Genomic DNA, 20,841 nt, shown 5'->3' with positions numbered 1-20,841 from the left:
TGCTAGTACCGGATGGCTGTCAGCATGTTATTAGGCCAGTCAGCTGCATAAAGCTCTACAACCTTTAGAAGAATCCACTGCCACCATCCAACAGATACAAATGCTTCACCTAATGGTCAAAGGTGATGGGAGTTGTGTTCTTAAAAACAGGTTAATCAGCCCTGCACTAGTCTCTCATTGGGTGCAGACTATGGCTTTCATAATTGTATCCAAAGTTTTGGGAAAAGGGAAGTATCTTATGGGCAATAGTGTATATATGCTTCTAATTATACATAACTCAACGCAGGGGCTACTATAATAATCATAATAATTTATTATTCATACCCTGCCCATCTGGCTGGGTTTCCCCAGCCACTCTGGGCGATTCCCAACAGTTTATTAAAAACACAAAAACAAGACCAGGACAACACATTTAAGGGTGTAGGCATGGCTGTCCCAAATTAAGAACAGATCAGGGAAATTCACATCAATAACCCTCTTCCAAAAAGATTCCAGTTTCTACAAGTCTTAAAAATTTAATCTGAAAGTGGGGTTGCATGGTCGAACAGTTTTAGAGTTAAAAGAATTTCATATAATAGATCATACTCTGGTGCAGCTACATGCCTCCTCCTTTCCAACTCCCAGTTTCACAGTTTCTTGCAAAGAAAGGAGAAAATTCATGTGTGTGGTGTTCACAGCTGACACAGGCCATGTGTCTTCATACTAAGCTATCCTTGTACAAGTAGGACATCTTCAAAAAGAAGCAGCTCTTAATAGCAATAACATTTAAAAAAGGAAAATAAATGGAAACTGCTAATTTTGGCAAACTAGCATCTTGAATAATTGCAAGGCGCACACACAACCAAGTATTAATTGTAAAAAAACAGAAAAAAATATTCCAACATTTGTGATGTTCCACACAGCAGAGTTTTTCTAAACATTTCTGGCATTTGTAAACAGTTGCACTAAGTCATTTGGTTAAATTTATGAAACTGATCATTTGATATATAATTTGAGTTTTATTTTCAAATAATAATTTGATAAATGTGCCAATTCATTAGTGATTAAGTCAGCACCATAATTCTTCAGCAGGCAATCGCTTGGTGCAAATGCTTCATATTATGCAAATCAAGATCTGGATTTATTTTATTTTGGGGGCAGCCCTTTTTTGGTGACCTTAAAATTAGCTAAAAGAAAAGGAAATTTAAAACAGGATTAAAAAAAAATTAACACAATAGCACAATTCTAACCATATCCAATTTTGGATAACGTACCGTACCTGTTCATATAGAATATGTCGGTTAAGAAGAGATCAGATGGGCACATGGATACAGCTATCAATAATTCCTAGATGGTAGCAGTATTTTTACAATCATGTCATGATGAGGGGAATTGCTGCTGGACGAATAGAACCATCTATCAATAACCTACCCATACACCATACAAGTATGTACGCAAGCATAGTTTGAACTGGAGGCATGCAAGGTAAGAGTCCTTTGTGAAATTAGCTCTTAAAAAGTGACCACAGCATATGCACTCCGCTTATGCTAAACGAAGCAAATAGTTCTTATTTATAAGGACTTCGATCTTCATGCTTCAGAAGGTAAGATCTTGCACACATTTCAGTTCAAACCAAGCACAACAGATCAAGTAGGAATTCTGCTTCTTAGGTATTCAAGCACAGCAGCTGTCCCCTTGGCAAGAATAGCAGCTCGAGGAGTCCGGAAAGGATTGCCTTCCAGCAAAAGTGTCCTAACAGAAGGACCAAAAACCAGTTAAGACTACTGTATGTGTGTGCACGCATGTACATGCATACACACAATCACCATTCATAAATGAGAAAATCTTATCACTTTTATTTTATTGTGTCATTTATTTAAAAATGGAAGTCAGCAATGCCTCTACTCCAGCCTAGTGCCCTCCAAATGTTTTAGACCAACTCCCATCAGCCTCAAGCAGCATGGCTAATTGTCAGGAATTATGGGAATTGTGTCCCACACATCTGGAGGGCATGAGGCTGAGGAAGCCTTCTCTACTCATTTACCATATTGGCCCAAATATAAGCGGCACTTCCCCGCCCCCCAAATTCAGACCATGAAAAGTTAAAGTGCAGCTTATATTCACGACCTTACAAAAATTGGCTTTTACGATATTGCTGCTGAAACAGAAATACGGTAAAACGGAACAAAAAAATGTTTTATTGCCAATTTGAGAGCTTGAGTCACGGAATTGTAGCAATTGCGATTTTAGCGATTGTATGGTAACTTTTGTGGGCTTGCAAGATCAAAGACTTAAATTGGCTTGGAGTTACAATTCTACCAACCGCAGCAATTTTTAGCCTGTAACCCAGTTTTAAGGGAGCGGCTTATATTCAAGTATCGTCTTTGTGAGAGATTGAATAGAAACACTAATCTAGTGTGCTGTTGAACTTTTAAGCAGATGAATTGATAATAATATTTTGTCCTGAATAAGTCCAGTTGTGGTTGAAAGATGGCAAATAAACCATATTGGCCCGAATATAAGCCACACCCGCAGATAAACCGCACCTTTAAAATTCTCTTTCTTAAAGAGTCACTTGGGAAATGTTTTTCTTACGTTTCTACATTTTTCTTATTCAGACCTTTGCAGATGGAATTCATTGAATTTGAAACCAGCTTAAAATTCTAGTGTTATTGTAAATCCTGAACCTGGCTGGGGGAGCTCATGCTGCAGATATACATGATCCTGACTCAATATTGATCCCTTAATTGGGACCAAGGGATCAGGAGAATACATCTCAATCATTTCTCCCTGTCTGCATCAGACCACATTATTACTTTATTCAACAGTTGAGCCACTTCACCACTCACTGATTTATGCATAAAATTCCATCATTGCACCTTGAAAAGAAAACTGCATCACCATCTATTTAGGACCATCAGTTAGGATGAGCAGTTTTGCAAACAGGGTTCTCCTGACATGTTGACTGAGCTTATTTGAACATGGGCTTTCTAACAAATCTTGTTTGTGGAATTCTATCCCATATAAGGTTAGGAAAACTATCCATTCAAATATTCAGTTATATTGTACCCATGCTTAAAGGTAAAGGTAAAGGTACCCCTGCCCGAACGGGCCAGTCTTGACAGACCCTGGGGTTTGTGCGCCCATCTCACATCTATTGGCCGGGGGCCAGCGCTGTCCGCAGACACTTCCGGGTCACGTGGCCAGCGTGACAACGCTGCTCTGGCGAGCCAGAGCCGCACACGGAACGCCGTTTACCTTCCCGCTGGTAAGCGGTACCTATTTATCTACTTGCACCCGGGGGTGCTTTCGAACTGCTAGGTGGGCAGGCGCTGGGACCGAACAGCGGGAGCGCACCCCGCCGCGGGGATTCGAACCGCCGACCTTTCGATCGGCAAGCCCTAGGCGCTGAGGCTTTAGCCCACAGCGCCACCCGCGTCCCTTACTGACCCATGCTTACTGAGGGTATATAATCCTGGGAAGCAGAATCTTGTTCAATTCAACCAATGTCTGAAAAGAGCCAAAGAGTACACTTTTTCAAAATTGTAACCTAATCTATTCAAATAGTCAGATGACACAAAAATGAGACTGATTTCATTATGAACTTTTGTACTGCTTTGTTTAGTCTTTCCTAGAATAAATATGAACATTTTCAAAAAGAATATGCTGTATAGGAAAAAGTTATCCAAAATTCATTAAGTTAATCACCTGAGATTGACACAGTTCCCAAGTTCTGGTGGTACTTGTAAGAGGTCATTATTTTGAAGATCTAGGGTACCAAGCCTGTCCAACTTCTTTATTTGCAGAGGGTCCAGGGATCCAACCTGATTATTAGCAAGGAGGATTGTTTCAAGAGTTGGAATGTGATACAGCACATTTGGAAATATTTTAAATCTATGAAGAAAACCAGAGACACTTTATTAATATAATTATGAATAATCCACCCAAGAATATAATTTGTAAATACAACCACTGCACAAGTGACTTGAGTTTATTAGGAGCCTTTAGAGAACTAATTTACAAAACCAAGGGTTGGATTCATATTAAGTTCTATTCTAGGCTGCATCAACAGGAGTATAGCATCCATATCAAGGGAAGTAATACCACTCTATTCTGCCTTGGTCAAACCACACCTGGAATACTGTGTGCACTTCTGGGCACCATAATCTAAGAAGGATGTTGACAAGCTAGAACATGTGCAGAGGGCAACCAAGATGATTTAGGGTCTGCAAATTAAGCCTTACAAGGAGCGCTTGAAGGAGCTGGATAGGTTTAGCCTGGAAAAGAGGAGACAGAGATATGATAGCCAGCTTAAAATATTTCATGAGCTGTCACATGGAGGAGGGAGCATGCTTGTTTTCTCCTGCTCTGGAGAGTAGGACTCAAACCAATGGCTTCAAGTTGCAAGAAAGGAGATTCTGACTAACACATTTGGAAAAACTTTCTGACAGTAAAAGCTGTTTGGCTGTGGAACAGACTACCATGAAAGGTGGTGGATTCTCCTTCCTTGGAGGTTTTTAAGCAGAGATTGGATGGCCATTTGTCATGGATGCTTTAGCTGAGATTTCTGCATTGCAGGGGGTTGGAGTAGATGACCCTTGGGTCCCTTCCAACCTAAAAGATTCTATATTCTAAATTAGCCACTACTTAACCCTGTTGCTTTCAATGAAACTATGTGCAACCAACTAAAGTCTAGAACGAAGCCAATATTTGGAGCTTCTAATTTTTCAGCTAATAATGGCTGACGTTCTTCATAGAGATGCTTCCTACTGAAAGTAACATGGTCCACTCAAGCATTTTGCAGCCTTCTCCAGGAGTCATCCCTCTCACCAGACAACCTGCCTGAAGTTGGTGACAGTTGGCTCCTTTTGTTCTCTCCTCAAGTACTTTCCTTTACTTGCTCTTGTGTCTTTCCTATTGTGTATTTTGTGAGTTGGTGGGGTTTTTTTAACTGTGTTTCTTCCTCTCTATCCCTTTTGGTGTTGCTAAACTGAGGAGTTTTCCTGCCTTTTTCATTCCCTGCCTTCATGACAGTGCTAGAATTTCAGGCTCAAAATGTTTCTTGTTTCTCTTTAGAGAGCTGACTCTCCCAAAGCATAAAAGGTCAGGGGAATGTTTCCAAGGCAACAGCACCTAGAGGGGCACAGTCAAATAAATGTATAAACACTAATTCCCTCAGTAACTTTTTCGTAAGGATTCAAAAGCACGCTTTTTCTTTCACTTAGGTATTTCCCCCTAGATGCATATATGTGGAAGGATTTATAAGGGTAACTGGTCCTTTTAAACAGTTACAGTTTTGAAATGAATGAATGAATTAGTTACCTTATGAGTCCATGAGGAGTTGGGTGTGTCCTTGCAGAGGGTGGATTGGAATTACACTGCTGTATGAAATTACAAGATGGGCTTGTCCTTTTTTCTATTTCATGAGGCTTCACCCATAGCTATTGAAAATTCATAGATGCCTCTCTTTTTTCACCATTTTCAATTAATTGGCTTAAAGAACTCCAGTTTTCTGCACAATTATGTGCAACTTGGCTATGGCTTGCACCTGGTACAATCTCAGGTGCTCATCTGTTTTTTCTGCCATCATCTTGACAGTTCAGGGTTGTTGGGAAAATAAAATGAGGAGTGGGGAAATCACATACACCATATTGTACTCCTTGGAGGAAAGGAGGGGTATAAATGTAATAATAAATAAAACCAAAATAAACACCCAACTGAATACTGAGCTCTGCAAAATAGGGTCTCTGTCAGAAACCATTTCTGTTTTCTTTCATATGATGTAGGAGTCAGGCCTTTAGAGTGACAGTGCCGACTCTTTGAAATTCCTTCCATTAAATAACAGACAGGAGCTATCGCCAGTGCTCCCCCCACCCACCCGGGGCACACAGGGTACCGTCAAGGGTACACAGTACCGTCAACTCACCTTTTGTTGTTGTTAAAAAGTGAAGCACTTACTGTAACAACTTCATGGTGAGTACCAGCACCTCTTTTTCTAGAAAAAAAGCATGGGCCATCGCTATTGTCTTTCTGGCACCTGTTGAAGCCCTTCCTTTTAAGGAGGATATTTATTCCAAGCTATATTTGTATTTGCTTTGACATGGTTTTCATTGTTGATGTTTTTATTGATAAAATCACTTCAGGAAGCAGTTCATTCATAAGAAAACAAAAACATCTGGAACGCCACAGGTTCCCCACACGTGACTTAAGCTGAAGTGACATAGAAGTTTCCTCTTCCAACAGGACACTGCTGAGGCAATCAGATTTTTTGAGTGAAGTTCTAAAAGCAGAAGCCTGCTGTAAATCCTAGGAATAGGGATATCCTGTAATACAACAAAGCTAAGACAAAAGACTATGTATTTAGCAATTTTGGTAGAGTTATCTACAAGACCACTTACCTGTTAAAGGCAAGATTAATTATTTGCAGTTTTGTCAGTGCTTCCATTTCATCAGGCAGAGATGTCAAAAAGTTATTTCTAAGTTGAAAAAAGCAACCAAATAAACCAACTATTAATTTTTATTAAAAGATTTAGATTAATTTGCCTCAATAAGCAAGCAGAACTGTTGGTACCTATTCTATTGTGAATTCCCATGACAAAGTATCACTTGTATATAGGAAATTATGTACCCTACATATAAATCAACATACATGATGAGTGCACATTAGTACCAGTAGAACCACCATGTTCAGGGACAATATGCTTTTGACTACCAGTTGCTGAGATCAGAGCAAATGGAGGGTTAAGACCCACTTGTGAGCTTCTGAAAAGCATCAAACTAAGCATCTGGAAAAAGAGTTATTTGCATATTACAGGTACAACACAACTTAACGTGTAACTTAACTTACACAACTGCAACTTTGTGCAGGGGGACGGGGGGGATAAATAAATGGAGAAGATCACTCACCATTTATTTATCCTCCCCCAATAGCACAAAGCTGCTATTGTGGGCTTACTTGGCTTTGGGAAGGCAGTATGAGGGCTCTGGGCCAGAGCCCTCACACTGCCTTTCGAAAGCCTCACCGTAAGGTAGAACTTTCCTAACTATGTCACAACACGTTAGTGTGTCAGCTGCAGTGTGTCAGTGTGAACACTTCCTGTGCTCTTCCAGGGGCTGGAAAGGGGTTAGTTTAACCTCTGGTTTGTTAGTAAAACTTAATTACTGGATTGCAAAATGATGCATGTCTAAAAAGTGTGTCACCAATATGAAAAGATTGGAAAGCTCTGCCATAAGGGCTCATAAGATACAAGTTACCTGTACTGAATGGAAGAAGTAGGGTATGGGTGAATGTAAAAAAGTTTAGCCTACTTTTTAGCTGCTGTTTTATTACCATTGCTTTATTGATTACAATAAATTATTATATAGTGTATTATTTGGTAGCAGACCCATTCAGGGGGCTGGCAGCAGATACACTTGCCCCAGGCCTCAGAGGGTTAAGCCAGCTGGGGGGCCCTGTCAGGGACCAGCTGCTTTTTATTTTTATTTTTTGAGTTTATAACTTTATTCTAACAATACTCTGGTCCGGGTCTCAGACAAGCTCTGCATGGGCCTGCTTGGTAGGGTAAGCTTTAATAGCTCAGGCACTGAAATGGTTGTGTTTGTGTTGTAACTGGGATGTTCTACTGTTATGTTCATTGCTGTTTGCAAGCTGCTCTGGGATTCACTTGAATACAAATACAGTGCAATTTTTTTTAAAAAAAACATACCTACCTACATTGGCTAACATTCAACTGTCAACATTAATCAAGCGGAAAATCCTTAAGGGAATCTACAAATTCCCTTCAAAAATGTCGTATAAACAAAGGTTTAAGTAATCACCTACCTAACATCCAAATGTGTCAGTCTGTGAAGCATACAGAGCTCCAGAGAAATAGACGAGAGCTTGTTGAAACCAAAATTGATATCAGAGACTGATTCTTTTAGTTCCACAATTCTGAAGCCCAGTTGTAAAAAGAAAAAGAAAAAAGCAATTGATCTCATCAATTGTTTCGTGCTATTTCAAAAGATCAGATTAAACCGGATTGTATTCACCACTGTGTAACTTTCTATTAGTTTCTCTCAAACACTGGGGCAGGACCCACCAATGGGCCCTAGGTCAGCTTTAGATAGGCCTCAGCCACAATATGAAAATACCTGCTTCCAGGTTCAAACTAACTCACTAAGTCTGAATTGGGAACTCTGCTTACTTTAAACCAGCGGTAGCTGATGTTGTGGGCCACAAGTCCCATCACCTCCAGCCAGCATGGCCAAGGATAATAAGAGTTCTAGTCCACAACATCTGTTGGGCATCATGTTAGATTCCTCTTGTTTAAACTATGGTTTGTTAGAAGAAGCCAGTATCAGAAATCTTGGGCCACATTCACATGCAACTCTCAACCATGGTTTAAAACAATGTGGACACACCTGCACTCCACTCTTCACATCCCATGTGCCTAGGAGGATAATTTTGCCAAAGTGTACAATAGTTTATTTTTACAGAACCATGGCTTAGTTTTTATATATACAGTACAGTATATACATAGATACACACACACACACACACACACACACACACAAATATCTATCTATCTATCTGGGTTGTTATAAAACTTAACAGAGTTTGTTTTAATTCAGACCCCTAGGCACTGGCGGAGGAAGAGGAATGTGGGGGGAGCGCCCCGCCCCCCAGAAGTGCGATCCCGGTGGGGTGCCATCATGGCTGCCCTCCCTGCGCTGGGTGCCCTGCCCCCAGGACGCACATCATACCCCGCCTGCTCTCCGCCCCCTGATGCCAGAGCCTGAAGCTCCGCCACTGCCCCTACGTTCATATGTAGAGTTAAGCTGCGATTCTTTAAAAGTAAAAGTAAACTCTGCTGTAACTCTTCTCCCTTCACATAACACTCAACTATGGTTTAGTGTTGTGTACAAATCAGGTCACTTGTCTGTATATCTATTGTGATGATTTCCTAAATTCTGCTGTAGGCCAAACCTTGGTTTATTTGCTTTTAAGTTAACACCGCTCTGCCCTCCTCCACCCCATGAAAGGTCTTACAATTATTATTATGAATTACAGTGGTGCCCCGCAAGACGAATGCCTCGCAAGACAAAAAACTCGCTAGACGAAAGGTTTTTTCATTCGCGATTTGCCTCGCAAGACGAATTCCCCTATGCGCTTGCTTCGCAAGACGAAAACGTCTTGCGACTTTGTTAAGCCGTTTAAACCGTGCTTCGCAAGAAGAAAAATTCGTTAGACGGCAAAAATTGCGGAACAAATTAATTTCGTCTTGCGGGGCACCACTGTACTTAAATTTATATACTGCCCTTCATCTGAAGATCACAGGGTGGTTTACAACTTAAAAACAAATACATATCATAATAATAACAAAAACTTACCCCAATAACCCCCTCATAAATACATTTAAAAGGCCATAGATTGCATAATCAGTGAAAGGCCTCATTATAGAGGAATGTTTTTGCCTGGTGCCTAAAGATATGTAGTGAAGGCACCAGGCCAGCCTCCCTGAGGAGAACATTCCACAAACAGGGAGCCATTGCAAAAAAGACCCATTCTCATGTTTCCATCCTCTAGACATCTTGAGGAGAGGGCACATGAAGAAGTACAAGACCCCCACTACCAAAAAGTACAGCCGTGTATGTGATTGCACTCCAGTCCCCCCCCCATACCATCTCAAAAAGGTTTAATTAATATTTCTATAGGAGAAACAGTACCTTATTGGAATTTCAGTCAGCTGATTCTTGCTGAAATTTACAGTAGTGACTGGATTGGTTCCAACTGCATTCAGCACTTCATCTGGAATTACAGCTGCCTGTTTTTCACTGGAAAATATTTATTTAAAAAGTCATATTATTTAATAGAAGGATGACAACATTATCAATTGGCCAGAACTCCAATAGGAAAGGCACTGTACATTTAAGAGTCAGGTTGCAAAATGAATTATATTGTACTCAAATATCAAAATAAAACATGGTTAGGAAGCCAGATCCCAGTATCCTAAGGAGACACTTTTTAAAAAAGGAAAGATGCATTAGAGTTTTTATAATCTTTGCAACTCCAGCTAAAAAACGTCAACAATACTAATCCAAAGACACTTTTAGAATGAAATCCTGTGCATAGGTAGTACTGTCTGGTTTGTTACTGATCTTACGTAAGCCATTCTGAGAGCCTTTTAAACTTAATAGTGCAGTACCTGATTGGGAATGTTTGGGTGCATCTGTGAAGCCAATCTCTCCTCCACCTAGATACAGTGGTACCTCTGATTACGTACTTAATTCGTTCTGGAGGTCCGTACTTAAGCTGAAACTGTTCTTAACCTGAAGCACCACTTTAGCTAATGGGGCCTCCCGCTGCCGCCGCGCCTCTGGAACATGATTTCTGTTCTCATCCTGAAGCAAAGTTCTTAACCTGAGATACTATTTCTGGGTTAGCTGAGTCTGTAGCCTGAAGCGTATGTAACCTGACGCGTATGTAACCCAAGGTACCACTGTACCCCTGGAAAGTGCTGCTGCTGCTGGGAAGCTAGCACTGTGGCTCCACCCCACTAAGTGAGCCACTTCTGACTTATTTAACAAAATTTATATACCGCCTGTTTGTAAGGAAACAGCTAAGCAGTTTACAAGAATATAAAATATTAGAAGTTTCAATAAAGAAGTTAAAAACAGGTATTTTTTATGGCGTTTTCTTTCACGCATGATTAAAGGGTGGCCTCATTAAAACTGCACCAGTACCATTTGCTCTATCAAGGATGCATCACATGGTATCCAACAAAGTAGTTCCGTAAGCACAAGGACTTCTGTCTGCGCAGTGTAAGTTCCCCTCCCTCTCCCCAGGCACCCTCTAAATCTGTTCTGGAGGTTCCCCAAAACCTTTTGGAGCAGATCTGGAGAGGGCACAGAGGGGGAAAGAGGGAAATTCCATTGTGTAAATGAAAACAGAACAACTTTGTTGGATTCTGCCCATTATATTTGTTTTTATTTACTGTATTGGCTCGAATATAAGCCACACCCAACTATAAGCCGAACCTTTAAAATTCATGGGGGGCGGGAGAGAGACAATGCCCAAATATAAGCTGCTCCCTTAAAATTCCACTGGCACGCACACCTGTTCCATTTTACCATATGTCTGTTTCAGCAGTGATATCGTAAAAGCCAATTTTTGTAAGTTCGTGAATTTAAGCCACACTTTAACTTTTCACGGTCGGAATTTGGGGGGAAAGTGAGGCTTATATTCAAGCCAATACGGTATATGTCTAGAGCTGATAAGCTTAAAATTCTCTTACCTATAGTCCAACGTTTTTAATGCAGTTATAGCATGCAGATTAATTTTTGACTGACTTGGCAAAGTCATTGCTGTCACAGGAAATTCTCCATTTGGACCAATTATGTCATCATCTAAAGAAAGCAAAAGTAAGTATATATGTTTAATATTTTACAAACATGAGAATCTGCAAAAATCTGAAGATTTTTAAAAATGTAGCCAAGTAGTTAGGATGATTTTTCATTTCAATTTTACCCACTTTGGAGTGTGAACATCATCAAAGTAAGAGTTTTCACAGCAGATGAAGTTTGCTTCATTCAGACACAACGATAATTAACGACAACTTTGTTCAAAATATTTCATACAATGGATCTAGAAGACTCTCAGGCTTGTTCTTTGGAAAGTCTGAAAAGGCTGGGAATATCAATATTTCTTCCAAGTGTAAGAATGTATTTTGGACTGCAGTTTTATCCACTGCTAGCTATATCAGTGACGTAGGGCGTAGAACTTTGTATTCCTTAACTACCGTATTTTTCGCCCCATAGGACGCACTTTTTCCCCTCCAAAAATGAAGGGGAAATGTGTATGCATCCTATGGGACGAATGCAGGCTTCACGCAGATCTCTGCAAGCCGTGGGAGCCCGCGCCAGGCTCCCACGGCTTGCGGAGAGTTGCCTGCATGCCGAAGGCTGGGCGTGCTGAGCTCAGTGCGCCCAACCTTCGCTGGGCTCCCGTGGCTTGCGGAGAGTTGCCTGCATGCCGAAGGCTGGGCGCACTGAGCTCAGTACGCCCAGACTTCGCGCTGCTCTCCGCAAGGCGCGGGAGCCCAGTGCTGGGCTCCCGCGGCTTGCGGAGAGTTGCCTGTTCTGGGGGCTGGGGAAGCTCGGGCTTCCCTCGCCCCAGCCCTGCGCCTGGGGGGGAAATAATTCCCCCCCTTTATTATTCCCCCCCCCAAAAAAAACTGGGTGCGCCTTATGGGACGGTGCATCCTATAGGGCGAAAAATACGGTATATCAAGACCAATGGAGCAAGTGGCTGTAAGTGAACCATTTTTGGATTGCATTTGTAAGTATCTTGTGCTCAGTCTGTTCAAGTGTTGCCAAATGTCAAAGAACTGTATAGGGTGTTACAGGAAAATAACTTTGTGATTGTATAGCCTAAAAACTTGGCTGCAATACAAGTGGAAGCTATACAAATGACACAGAGAAAATGCTCTGATCACATGTGGCTTATACAGTTTCCGATCAATTTTGGAACATGTCTTAAAAAACCTGACTATGAAATATATTGGCAGTTAAGTCTGTATAGTAACCCAGGTTCGTTAGTTCTACCATCTAACTTTTACAGTGGTACCTCGGGTTAAGTACTTAATTCATTCCAGAGGTCCGTTCTTAACCTGAAACTGTTTTTAACCTGAAGCACCACTTTAGCTAATGGGGCCTCCTGCTGCCGCCGCATCGCCAGAGCACAATTTCTGTTCTCATCCTGAAGCAAAGTTCTTAACCCGAGGTACTGTTTCTGGGTTAGCGGAGTCTGTAACCTGAAGCGTATGTAACCCAAGGTACCACTGTATACATACAAAATATAGCTAAGGAATTATTTTCAAATTATATCAGAGCCAGACCTTTCAAGTGCCATCACCAGTTAGTTATTGCACACTAGTCTCGAAATCCTCTGGCACAAATAGTTAAGATTCATTCCCTCTTTCTCAATGTATTTATGTTTAGATACATAAATTTAAGTTTAAATAGAACACCAAGGGAGAAAGCAGCCTTAGTGCTCAAGCATGAGCACATTTACTTGCAAGTATGCCCTTCATCTGAAATCAATAAAACATTTTCAAATGCTTTTAAGCATGCTTGTAAGCATGTGTACAAAATTAAGTATGTGGCTATTTCCTTATTAAGTAAAGGAACACAAGGAAGTGATCAGCTTCAGTCAGAAATGTCATTCTTAATTCCAAGTTACCCAGTCATCTAAGCCTACTTATTGCAGTTTAATATCATTTGGATTATAAATCTTAGTAACACAAAAAATATTGGTGAATGTATTTTGGGAGGGTACAATTTATAACTTCCCAGTGTTCTTCAATACTGAAGTCATGTGTGACAATCCAGAGAGTGACCTTAAGCATATCCACAACTTATATTTTTGCCTTTTTTCCTTGGAAAAGCAAACTATTGTATCACAAACTGCTGCAAAAATTTCCTCTAGATTCTAAGGCAGTTTGCTATGTAGTGCAGGGGACTGTCATGCTCAACATTCAGAGCTAGCTGTAGGAAATGTAGCAATTGCTATCTTTGCATCTTCCACCTCCATGTCCATTTTAAAGAGATAGAGTAGTACCTTGGCTTACAAACTTAATCTGTTCCGGTTTAAGTCCATTCTTAAACCAAAGTGTTCTTAAACCAAGGCGTACTTTCCCATAGCAGTGGGGGACTCAGTTTACAAATGGAACACACTCAGCAGGAAGCAGAACATGTTCTGCTTCCAAGGCAAAGTTCACAAACCAAAACACTTCCGGGTTTGCAGCTTAATCCAACTTGTTCATAAACTAAGCAGTTCTTAAATCAAGGTACCACTGTAGTAAACTATTAAGCTGGTATCTAGTCAACAAGTGATTCCTCTGGACATTGTTTCCCACTGTTCTATTAACACTGAGCAAGAGTTTTCAATTTATTTATGTAAGAATTTATTTATATAAGAATTTATATCACAAGGGATGTACTTCATTCTGATGCATACTAGAAACCATCTCTTATGTGGGACTTGGAAAAGAGAAAAGATATGCAACCAGGTGTGAACAAATAGATTTCTAGACATAACAAGATCATGAAGAGTTAATCTAGCTAGTCCAAGAGTTGATTTAACTGTAACCTTATCCTCACAAAGAAAACTTTTACCTTGTATTTTACTTCTAAGGTATTTCAGAATTTCTTGCGTCCCTTTCTGAAATGGAAGAATAAAAGCACAAAAAGCTTGTCAACCACTTGCATCTTTTGAATCTTAAGGGGTAGAAACAACTCAAGACAGTATGTAAATTATGCTCTTACTTGTACAACATCCCTTCGGATTGTCCTTAAAGGGTTTCCTTCCAGCCCCAAGAACTTCAGTTGAGACAGGTTTCCTAGCTTGGAAGGAAGGCTGCAGAGAGAAGAATTCTCTTTATAAACAACCTCAAAGCCAGAAGATGGAAGCAATGCTCAGTTCAGTTATTCAGGCTTGGATCCAAACTATCATATTTTTCACTCCATAAGACGCACCTGACAATAAGGCGCACCTAGTTTTTAGAGGGGGAAAGCAAGGGAAAAAATATTATTTAAAGGGAGCGCTGAGCAGAGCCTGTATGCATCCCAGGCTCTGCTCAGCGCTCCCTTTCACGAGCCGCGTGGAGCATGTGTGCGGCGCTTGCAGGCTTTTCCCCGAGGAGGGAGAAGGGCAGCCCGTCACTCAGAGAAAAGCCCCCAAGAGCCACACACACACTCTTTAAAGGGAGCGCGGCTCTTGGGGGCTTTTGCGGGAGGTGGGGGTAGTGACAGAGCGCGTGGCTCTGTCACTTCCCCCACCTCCCGCAATAGCCGCACGCTCTTTAAAGGGAGCGCAACTATCCCTGGCTCCCTGGATGAAGGCACCCTGCTGCCCTGCGGAGGCTTTGCACAGCTAAGCTAGAAGCCAGAAAAGCGAGAGGGATCGCTGCGCAGCTGTTCTGTCTTCTGGCTTAGCCGCGCAGCCTGCATTCGCTCCATAAGACGCACACACATTTCCCCTTACTTTTTTGGAGGGAAAAAGTGTGTCTTATAGAGCGAAAAATACGGTAAGTGCAAACAGTCACAAGCTCCTTCTATTCACTGATAAGGAAATATCCAGTTGAGAATCCCCTTGGCAGAAGGGATGGGAGAGGCAATTTTCACAGGTACCTCCATGCCACTTCTCCTGCTGGTCTGAATGATTTCCCCAATCATCCAGAGCAGAATTTCATGTGGACACTGCTCTTGTGGGTATGCGGAAATCAGTGAAAGATCCCCCCACTTTTGCTGACGGGAGCACTCTATTAGCGGAACTTTCACCACTGGTTAAGATCCAAGCCCCTGCATTCTGAACCTTGTTAATTAGAGCATTATTCATGGTTCAATATTACTTTACCAATTAATAATAATGTATTTCAAGAAACAGTATGGTTTGAGCATTTGCTTTTAAATTCAGTAACAGTGTAAACTTGCTCCAAACTAAGGAAGACAACTAATTATTATTATTTCTACCTGGCCCATTTGGCTGGGTTTCCCCAGTCACTCTAAACAATGCCCATAGTCTTACCTACTAATATCGTTGTTGGATAGGTCTAGTCGCTCTAACCCCTGTAACAGGGTTATTTCATCAGGCAGCGATTTTAGCTTATTATCTCTTAGTTCCAATACACACAAAGAATTCAGATGTTTCAGATGGTCAGGTTTTAACACTTCAATCTGATTTTCACCAACATGCAACTCCTAGAAGAATTTTAAAAATGAATAAATCACATAATCTATCAATTCTGTATCAAGGTTAATCTATTACATAGGATGCAAGAGTCGTATTTTTACATATTTATTGAATTTAGAGTTTTTTAAGCAGATAGTCTACAGCACGCACGTCAAACTCCCTAGAGACTGCGATCTACTCCCAGTATAAAACAACTGACAGTGATCTACCCATTGTCACTGGGGGGAGGGCCCAAATTTGTTGAGCTTTTTTTTTTGTGAGACTACAGTTGCTCCGCTAATAACAAGCAGGAGCAGCAATACTTTCCGACAACAGTGGGGGCAGAGCCAGCGATCATAAGGGAGCCCACGGTCGACCACAATCAACAGCGATCATTCAGGTATCAACCTGTCGATTGCGATCAACCTGTTGGACATATAGCTGGTCTATAGTTACCTTGTAGAAACTTAAGTCATTAGAGTTGCTAGATTATTCACTTACTAAACTGCACAGAACTCAGCCAGAGTGACTTCTGCATTGGATTGGCCCTCACCAGCCTTATTAAAATCTGGATAGAATTAGTTTTCATTTGAAAAATGTTCCACCCACACTTGAACAAAAGCTTTATGTGCATGTGTCACTAGGATGCCCCTCTCTTTGAAGAAAATGCTGCCTGAAAGCACCATGTTAATTGTTAAATGCAATGTAACCCTAGCATCACAAGACAAAATAAAGCTTAGAATCCAATTTCAGAAGCTAGCTGCATTAACTTGACCACTTTTATTTCAGTTTCACCAACATAAAGATTAACTTATCCTTAATTGCAACAGGCTTCAAAAAAGAAAAGATTCAATACCACAATCTATACACACACAGGCATCAAACGTACTGAGAATAAATCTGTTTTAAAAGATGTCTTTATTGGAGTTTACATATTTTAGGTAATATGTACTGAGAATAAACCTTACCTTTAAGAATTTACATGAAGGAAGGTCTGGCAGGTAACACAATTTATTTCTCCTTAGATAAAGCTGCTCTAATGATACCATATTGGCCACTTCAGGAGGTATTGTTTCCAGATAGTTTTTTGAACAATCAAGCTGTCTCAGACCTATAGAAAGGAACATAAGAATAGCTCTGCTGGATCAGGCCTTAGGCCCATTTCATTTAACATCTTGTCCTCACAACAGCCTACCAAAATGCCAAAATGGAGAAACAAGTGGAAACATTAGAATTAAAAAATAGGGTGGCTTAAATACAAGCACCACACAAGAATATTTGTTTTTATTATACTTCTGAAAGAGGCTTCAAATATTTGCCAGCCAAGCCAAATATTAATTAATGCAAAGGCTGTAGAATATATTGCTGGATTTTTAAATTATACCTACATTAGAATCTTCAGAATTCTTAGTTAAGAGCTATGCCACTTGGGAATAAAAGACAATGACTCACGGCTGAGGAAAAGCCTCTTGTGTAGGCAAGAAGGCACTTCCGCTTACAAGGCAGAGTTGCCCCTTTTCCCTCTGTGAGTTTTCACACTGTTTCACACACTGTCTCAGAGGGTCCCAACGATAAGGAATGACTTTTCAGAGGGCTTGGTAGCCTGCAGTGTGAATGGTGAGTGGGAAAGCCCTGTTACATGAGCAGAACTCTGCTCATGTTTCTTTCAGTCCAGACCATTATTTATAGCTGTACAAAGACACATAGCTGTTAACACATTTCTGAATACATGCTGCCCCACATTTGCCAAGGAAAACTATTGCTTTCTGCTGTGAATAGCTTACATTGCATGCAGATTACAATGCAGAGGCACTTTACATATAAGCGTCTTCTCATAACTTGTCACAGGAAAGTCTTACTGCACTGTGAAGACCAGTTCTGCTGGACTACCAAGTTCTGGTTAAAATTGAGTGCCACACTTTCTCAACTACATCAGTGGTTCTCAATCTCTTTCCCCCATGGACCACTTGAAAACTGTTGAGGGTCTTTGCCGACCACTTAATGATTTATCTGCCTATTGTAGCAATGGTATGCACAGTGCTAGATGTTGTGTGGTTGTTGTTGTTTTGATGTTTTATATATATATTTACTCTATTTTTATAAGCACACTATGGGCCACCTGAATGAAACTAGTGATCCACAGACCAGTTTGGGAACCACTGATGTACATGAACATAAAATTCCTTAGAGAAGAGTGATAGCAATGTAGTTTTAAAATGAAGTTTCATTAAACCCCTACTACCAAGAAAATAAGACAACAAAAAGATTGCAGTCAAGTCACAATTCAAGGCTTCCTTACTTTTCATTGCACTGATTTCTGCTGGCAGGCTCTTCAAATGATTACAAGTCAAATTGAGCCGCGCCAAATTTGTTAGAAAACGAAAACTTGTTGGGATACTAGAAATACGGTTGTTGGAAATATCCTAAAGAAAGCGGAAAATAAAAAAATATGTTATGGTTTAGAATGGCTACGTAAGAAAATTGTGGTGAATAAGCCAAGTAGTATCGGTTCAGCACTAAGTATGAAAACATGGCACAGTTATTAGTCAGCACTTGCAGTATTTCCACCCTGGTTCTTTTTCAAATCAAGTCCAAGAATTTCTTGTTTGGCATGGTCAGAATGCAGTAGTTCCAATGTCAAAGGGATTATAAAATAGCAATATGAATAGCTAGCAGCAATGAATGGAATATTCACTTGGTAGACTGAAGACAGTCATAAGCCTCATCATAGAAATACATTGTTTGAAATAAATATGATTTACTGTGTGTGAGCAGCTTTCTCAAATATGATGGACAATTTTTATACCTGCTTACAAGTACAGTCTGAAATATCGGTAGCTTCTCAGTTTAGGAAAAAGACAACAGGGGAAGGGACAGAAAAATGATAAACTGGAAATAGCATGGAAAAAATGGATTACATTTTCTCCCTCTCTAATTATGCTAGAACTAGTGGTCTTACCCAAGAAAACTGACCAACTGAAGATTCTGGGCAGACAGAATAAAGTACTTCGCAAAACATGCATCATGAATTGGAATTCACTGCTACACAATAAGGTGACTGCCACACTCAGGTATCTTTAAAAGAGGGTAAGTCTATTATTGGTTATTAACTGCGATAGCTATATGGATCCTTGATGTTCTCAGGTAACAAATCTATTAATAAAAGCTGCAAGGTGTGGGGAGATGGAGACAAGAGAGAATGGCTGTTGCCTTTCTATGTTGGCCTTATGAAAGAGAAGTCGAATTTTCAACACATCCCATGAGACTTCTGATGGAGATATTTTTTAAAAAATTAAAAAAAACCCCACACATAATTAATCAGCTTAATTTTAAATGAATCAGATACAGTAAAATAAAAGATTTAACAAATCATACAATTTTTGCTAGCAGTGTCATACATAGAATTTAAATGCTTTCATAGCAAAACTGTCAAAAAGGTACCAAATAACTATTAATACGGGGCTGGTAAATCAAAGGTAAGAATTTTAAAGAACAGTACCCATTCAAGAGTTATGCAAGTAATGAACTAATATTAGTAACCAAAACATCACCAGAATCATCATAAAAGCCTTCTCTACTTACCAGCTCTTCCAAACTAATAAGCTTTCCAAATTCATCAGGCAACTGATTTAATTCATTGTGCTGCAGAAACAGACTTCTTAAATGTTTTAGTTGGATAAGCTCCTCCGGTATATCTTTTAGTCTGTTATGGCTGTTGATAAAATAAAAATTATGAAGAAATGCATTAGTAAAGAGGGAAAGGGACCCCTGACCATTAGGTCCAGTCGTGGCCGACTCTGGGGTTGCGGCGCTCATCTTGCTTTATTGGCCAAAGGAGCCGAGTGGAGTGTACAACTTCCTGGCCATGTGGCCAGCATGACAAACCAGAGCAGCGCACGGAAACGACGTTCCCCAACCCACCAGAGTGGTACCTATTTATCTACTTGCCCTTTGACGTGCTTTAGAACTGCTATGTTGGCAGGAGCAGGGACCGAGCAACGGGAGCTCACCCCGTCGCAGGGATTTGAACCGCTGACCTTCTGATCGGCAAGTCCTAGTCTTTGTGGTTTAACCCACAGCGCCACCCGCATCCCAATGCATCAGTACTTTGTTCTAAAACAATCTTGCCTGTTAATTTACAAATGTTACATGTCCACAAGAACCTACTATCTACACATAACTAAAAACTAATGTATTTAAACTTTCCTCACCTCAATCTTCACTTTAAAGATCTTTAAACTTTTTCTATTCCTTAAACATGTTCTGTGTACAAAGTTTGTACAATATATTTACCTCACATTAAGTTTCTGGAGATTTTCCAGTGTTCCTATAGCAGAAGGAAGAGATGTCAGTTGATTATCATGCACCTAAAAATAAAAAGAAATTGTCAGCACTTTTACTTACTTCAAAAAAGTAAGAAATCAATTGCTCCCTGTACCAAACAGTTTAGGATCCAAGCATTACCATCAGCCACTGCATTATATTCTGAACTATGTCTGAAAATATGGTGATAAATAACAAAGCTCTTTAAATCTTTCCAGTTTTTATTTAACACATTGTTAGAGTGTGTTTATTTATTTTACTTATTTCGTAAATTTTTTATACTACTTGATTGCATGAACACAAAAATGTATCTTTAACATAAGATCTATGCATATCCCTGAAGATTACGAAACACAACAAAGCTCTTACAGAATGAAAGAGGCCTATTTCCCTCACTTTTCATCATCAAAATATGAATATGAAAGAAACATTAATCAAAAATACTGTACTCACATCCAATACAGTGAGAGCAGGCAACAGTCTTAGATCATCAGAAAGACACTGCAGTTTGTTCGAAGATAATATTAGTTTGGTGAGATCCGTTTGCTCCCACCACCGTTCATCAGCACTAAAGGAGAGGTTTTGCTTCGCCTCTTCTGGAGTATCCAAGTTTATTCGCCATACATGTGGAGGGACTGGAGACAGAAAAATGAACACAAGAAAAGCCCTTCTGGATTAGACCTAAGGCTCACCTAGTGCAGCATCCTGTTCTCTGTGGTCGACCAGCAACCTATGGGAATCCCACAAGAAGTCACCATTTGCAACTTCCAGCAACTGCCTCTGGAGGTACCGTAAGTAGGCAGTCACCAGAGCTAGTAGCCACTGAC

The 20,841-nt window shown here is 40.3% G+C and overlaps 2 protein-coding genes across 15 annotated transcripts in view; one reads left to right on the top strand and one right to left on the bottom strand.

The window, feature by feature from the left end:
* Positions 1 to 18,787, top strand: part of LRRC7 (leucine rich repeat containing 7) — a 202,083-nt gene extending 183,296 nt beyond the window's left edge. For 5 of the 7 annotated variants that reach the window (XM_082227221.1, XM_082227222.1, XM_082227227.1 and 2 more), the window contains one exon: positions 18,636 to 18,787. In XM_082227221.1, the coding sequence (XP_082083347.1) occupies positions 18,636 to 18,772 (137 nt within the window). In that variant the 3' untranslated portion in view covers positions 18,773 to 18,787. Of the gene's footprint in view, positions 1 to 6,122; positions 6,195 to 18,635 lie in introns of those variants that run through there. The other 2 variants (XM_082227224.1, XM_082227220.1) reach the window with 2 other exon arrangements.
* LRRC40 (leucine rich repeat containing 40) overlaps positions 1 to 20,841 on the bottom strand; it is a gene marked incomplete at its 3' end in the record, with an annotated part of 30,571 nt that overhangs the window by 7,160 nt on the left and 2,570 nt on the right. For 2 of the 8 annotated variants that reach the window (XM_082227279.1, XM_082227274.1), the window contains exons 2-15: positions 20,468 to 20,649; positions 19,985 to 20,058; positions 19,274 to 19,403; positions 17,991 to 18,114; positions 16,660 to 16,802; positions 15,548 to 15,720; positions 14,287 to 14,377; positions 14,137 to 14,182; positions 11,256 to 11,367; positions 9,688 to 9,795; positions 7,802 to 7,912; positions 6,378 to 6,455; positions 3,688 to 3,873; positions 291 to 1,731 (exon numbers count right to left, since the gene is read on the bottom strand). In XM_082227279.1, the coding sequence (XP_082083405.1) occupies positions 1,626 to 1,731; positions 3,688 to 3,873; positions 6,378 to 6,455; positions 7,802 to 7,912; positions 9,688 to 9,795; positions 11,256 to 11,367; positions 14,137 to 14,182; positions 14,287 to 14,377; positions 15,548 to 15,720; positions 16,660 to 16,802; positions 17,991 to 18,114; positions 19,274 to 19,403; positions 19,985 to 20,058; positions 20,468 to 20,649 (1,664 nt within the window). Of the gene's footprint in view, positions 1 to 290; positions 1,732 to 3,439; positions 3,490 to 3,687; positions 3,874 to 6,134; positions 6,286 to 6,377; positions 6,456 to 7,801; positions 7,913 to 9,687; positions 9,796 to 11,255; positions 11,368 to 14,136; positions 14,183 to 14,286; positions 14,378 to 15,547; positions 15,721 to 16,659; positions 16,803 to 17,990; positions 18,115 to 19,273; positions 19,404 to 19,984; positions 20,059 to 20,467; positions 20,650 to 20,841 lie in introns of those variants that run through there. The other 6 variants (XM_082227276.1, XM_082227275.1, XM_082227278.1 and 3 more) reach the window with 5 other exon arrangements.

Source organism: Podarcis vaucheri (assembly GCF_965113315.1).
Source record: "Podarcis vaucheri genome assembly, chromosome: 6".
Lineage (NCBI taxonomy): Eukaryota > Metazoa > Chordata > Lepidosauria > Squamata > Lacertidae > Podarcis > Podarcis vaucheri.
Note: the sequence above shows the minus strand (reverse complement) of the source record. Positions and strands in the feature narration are given on the sequence as shown.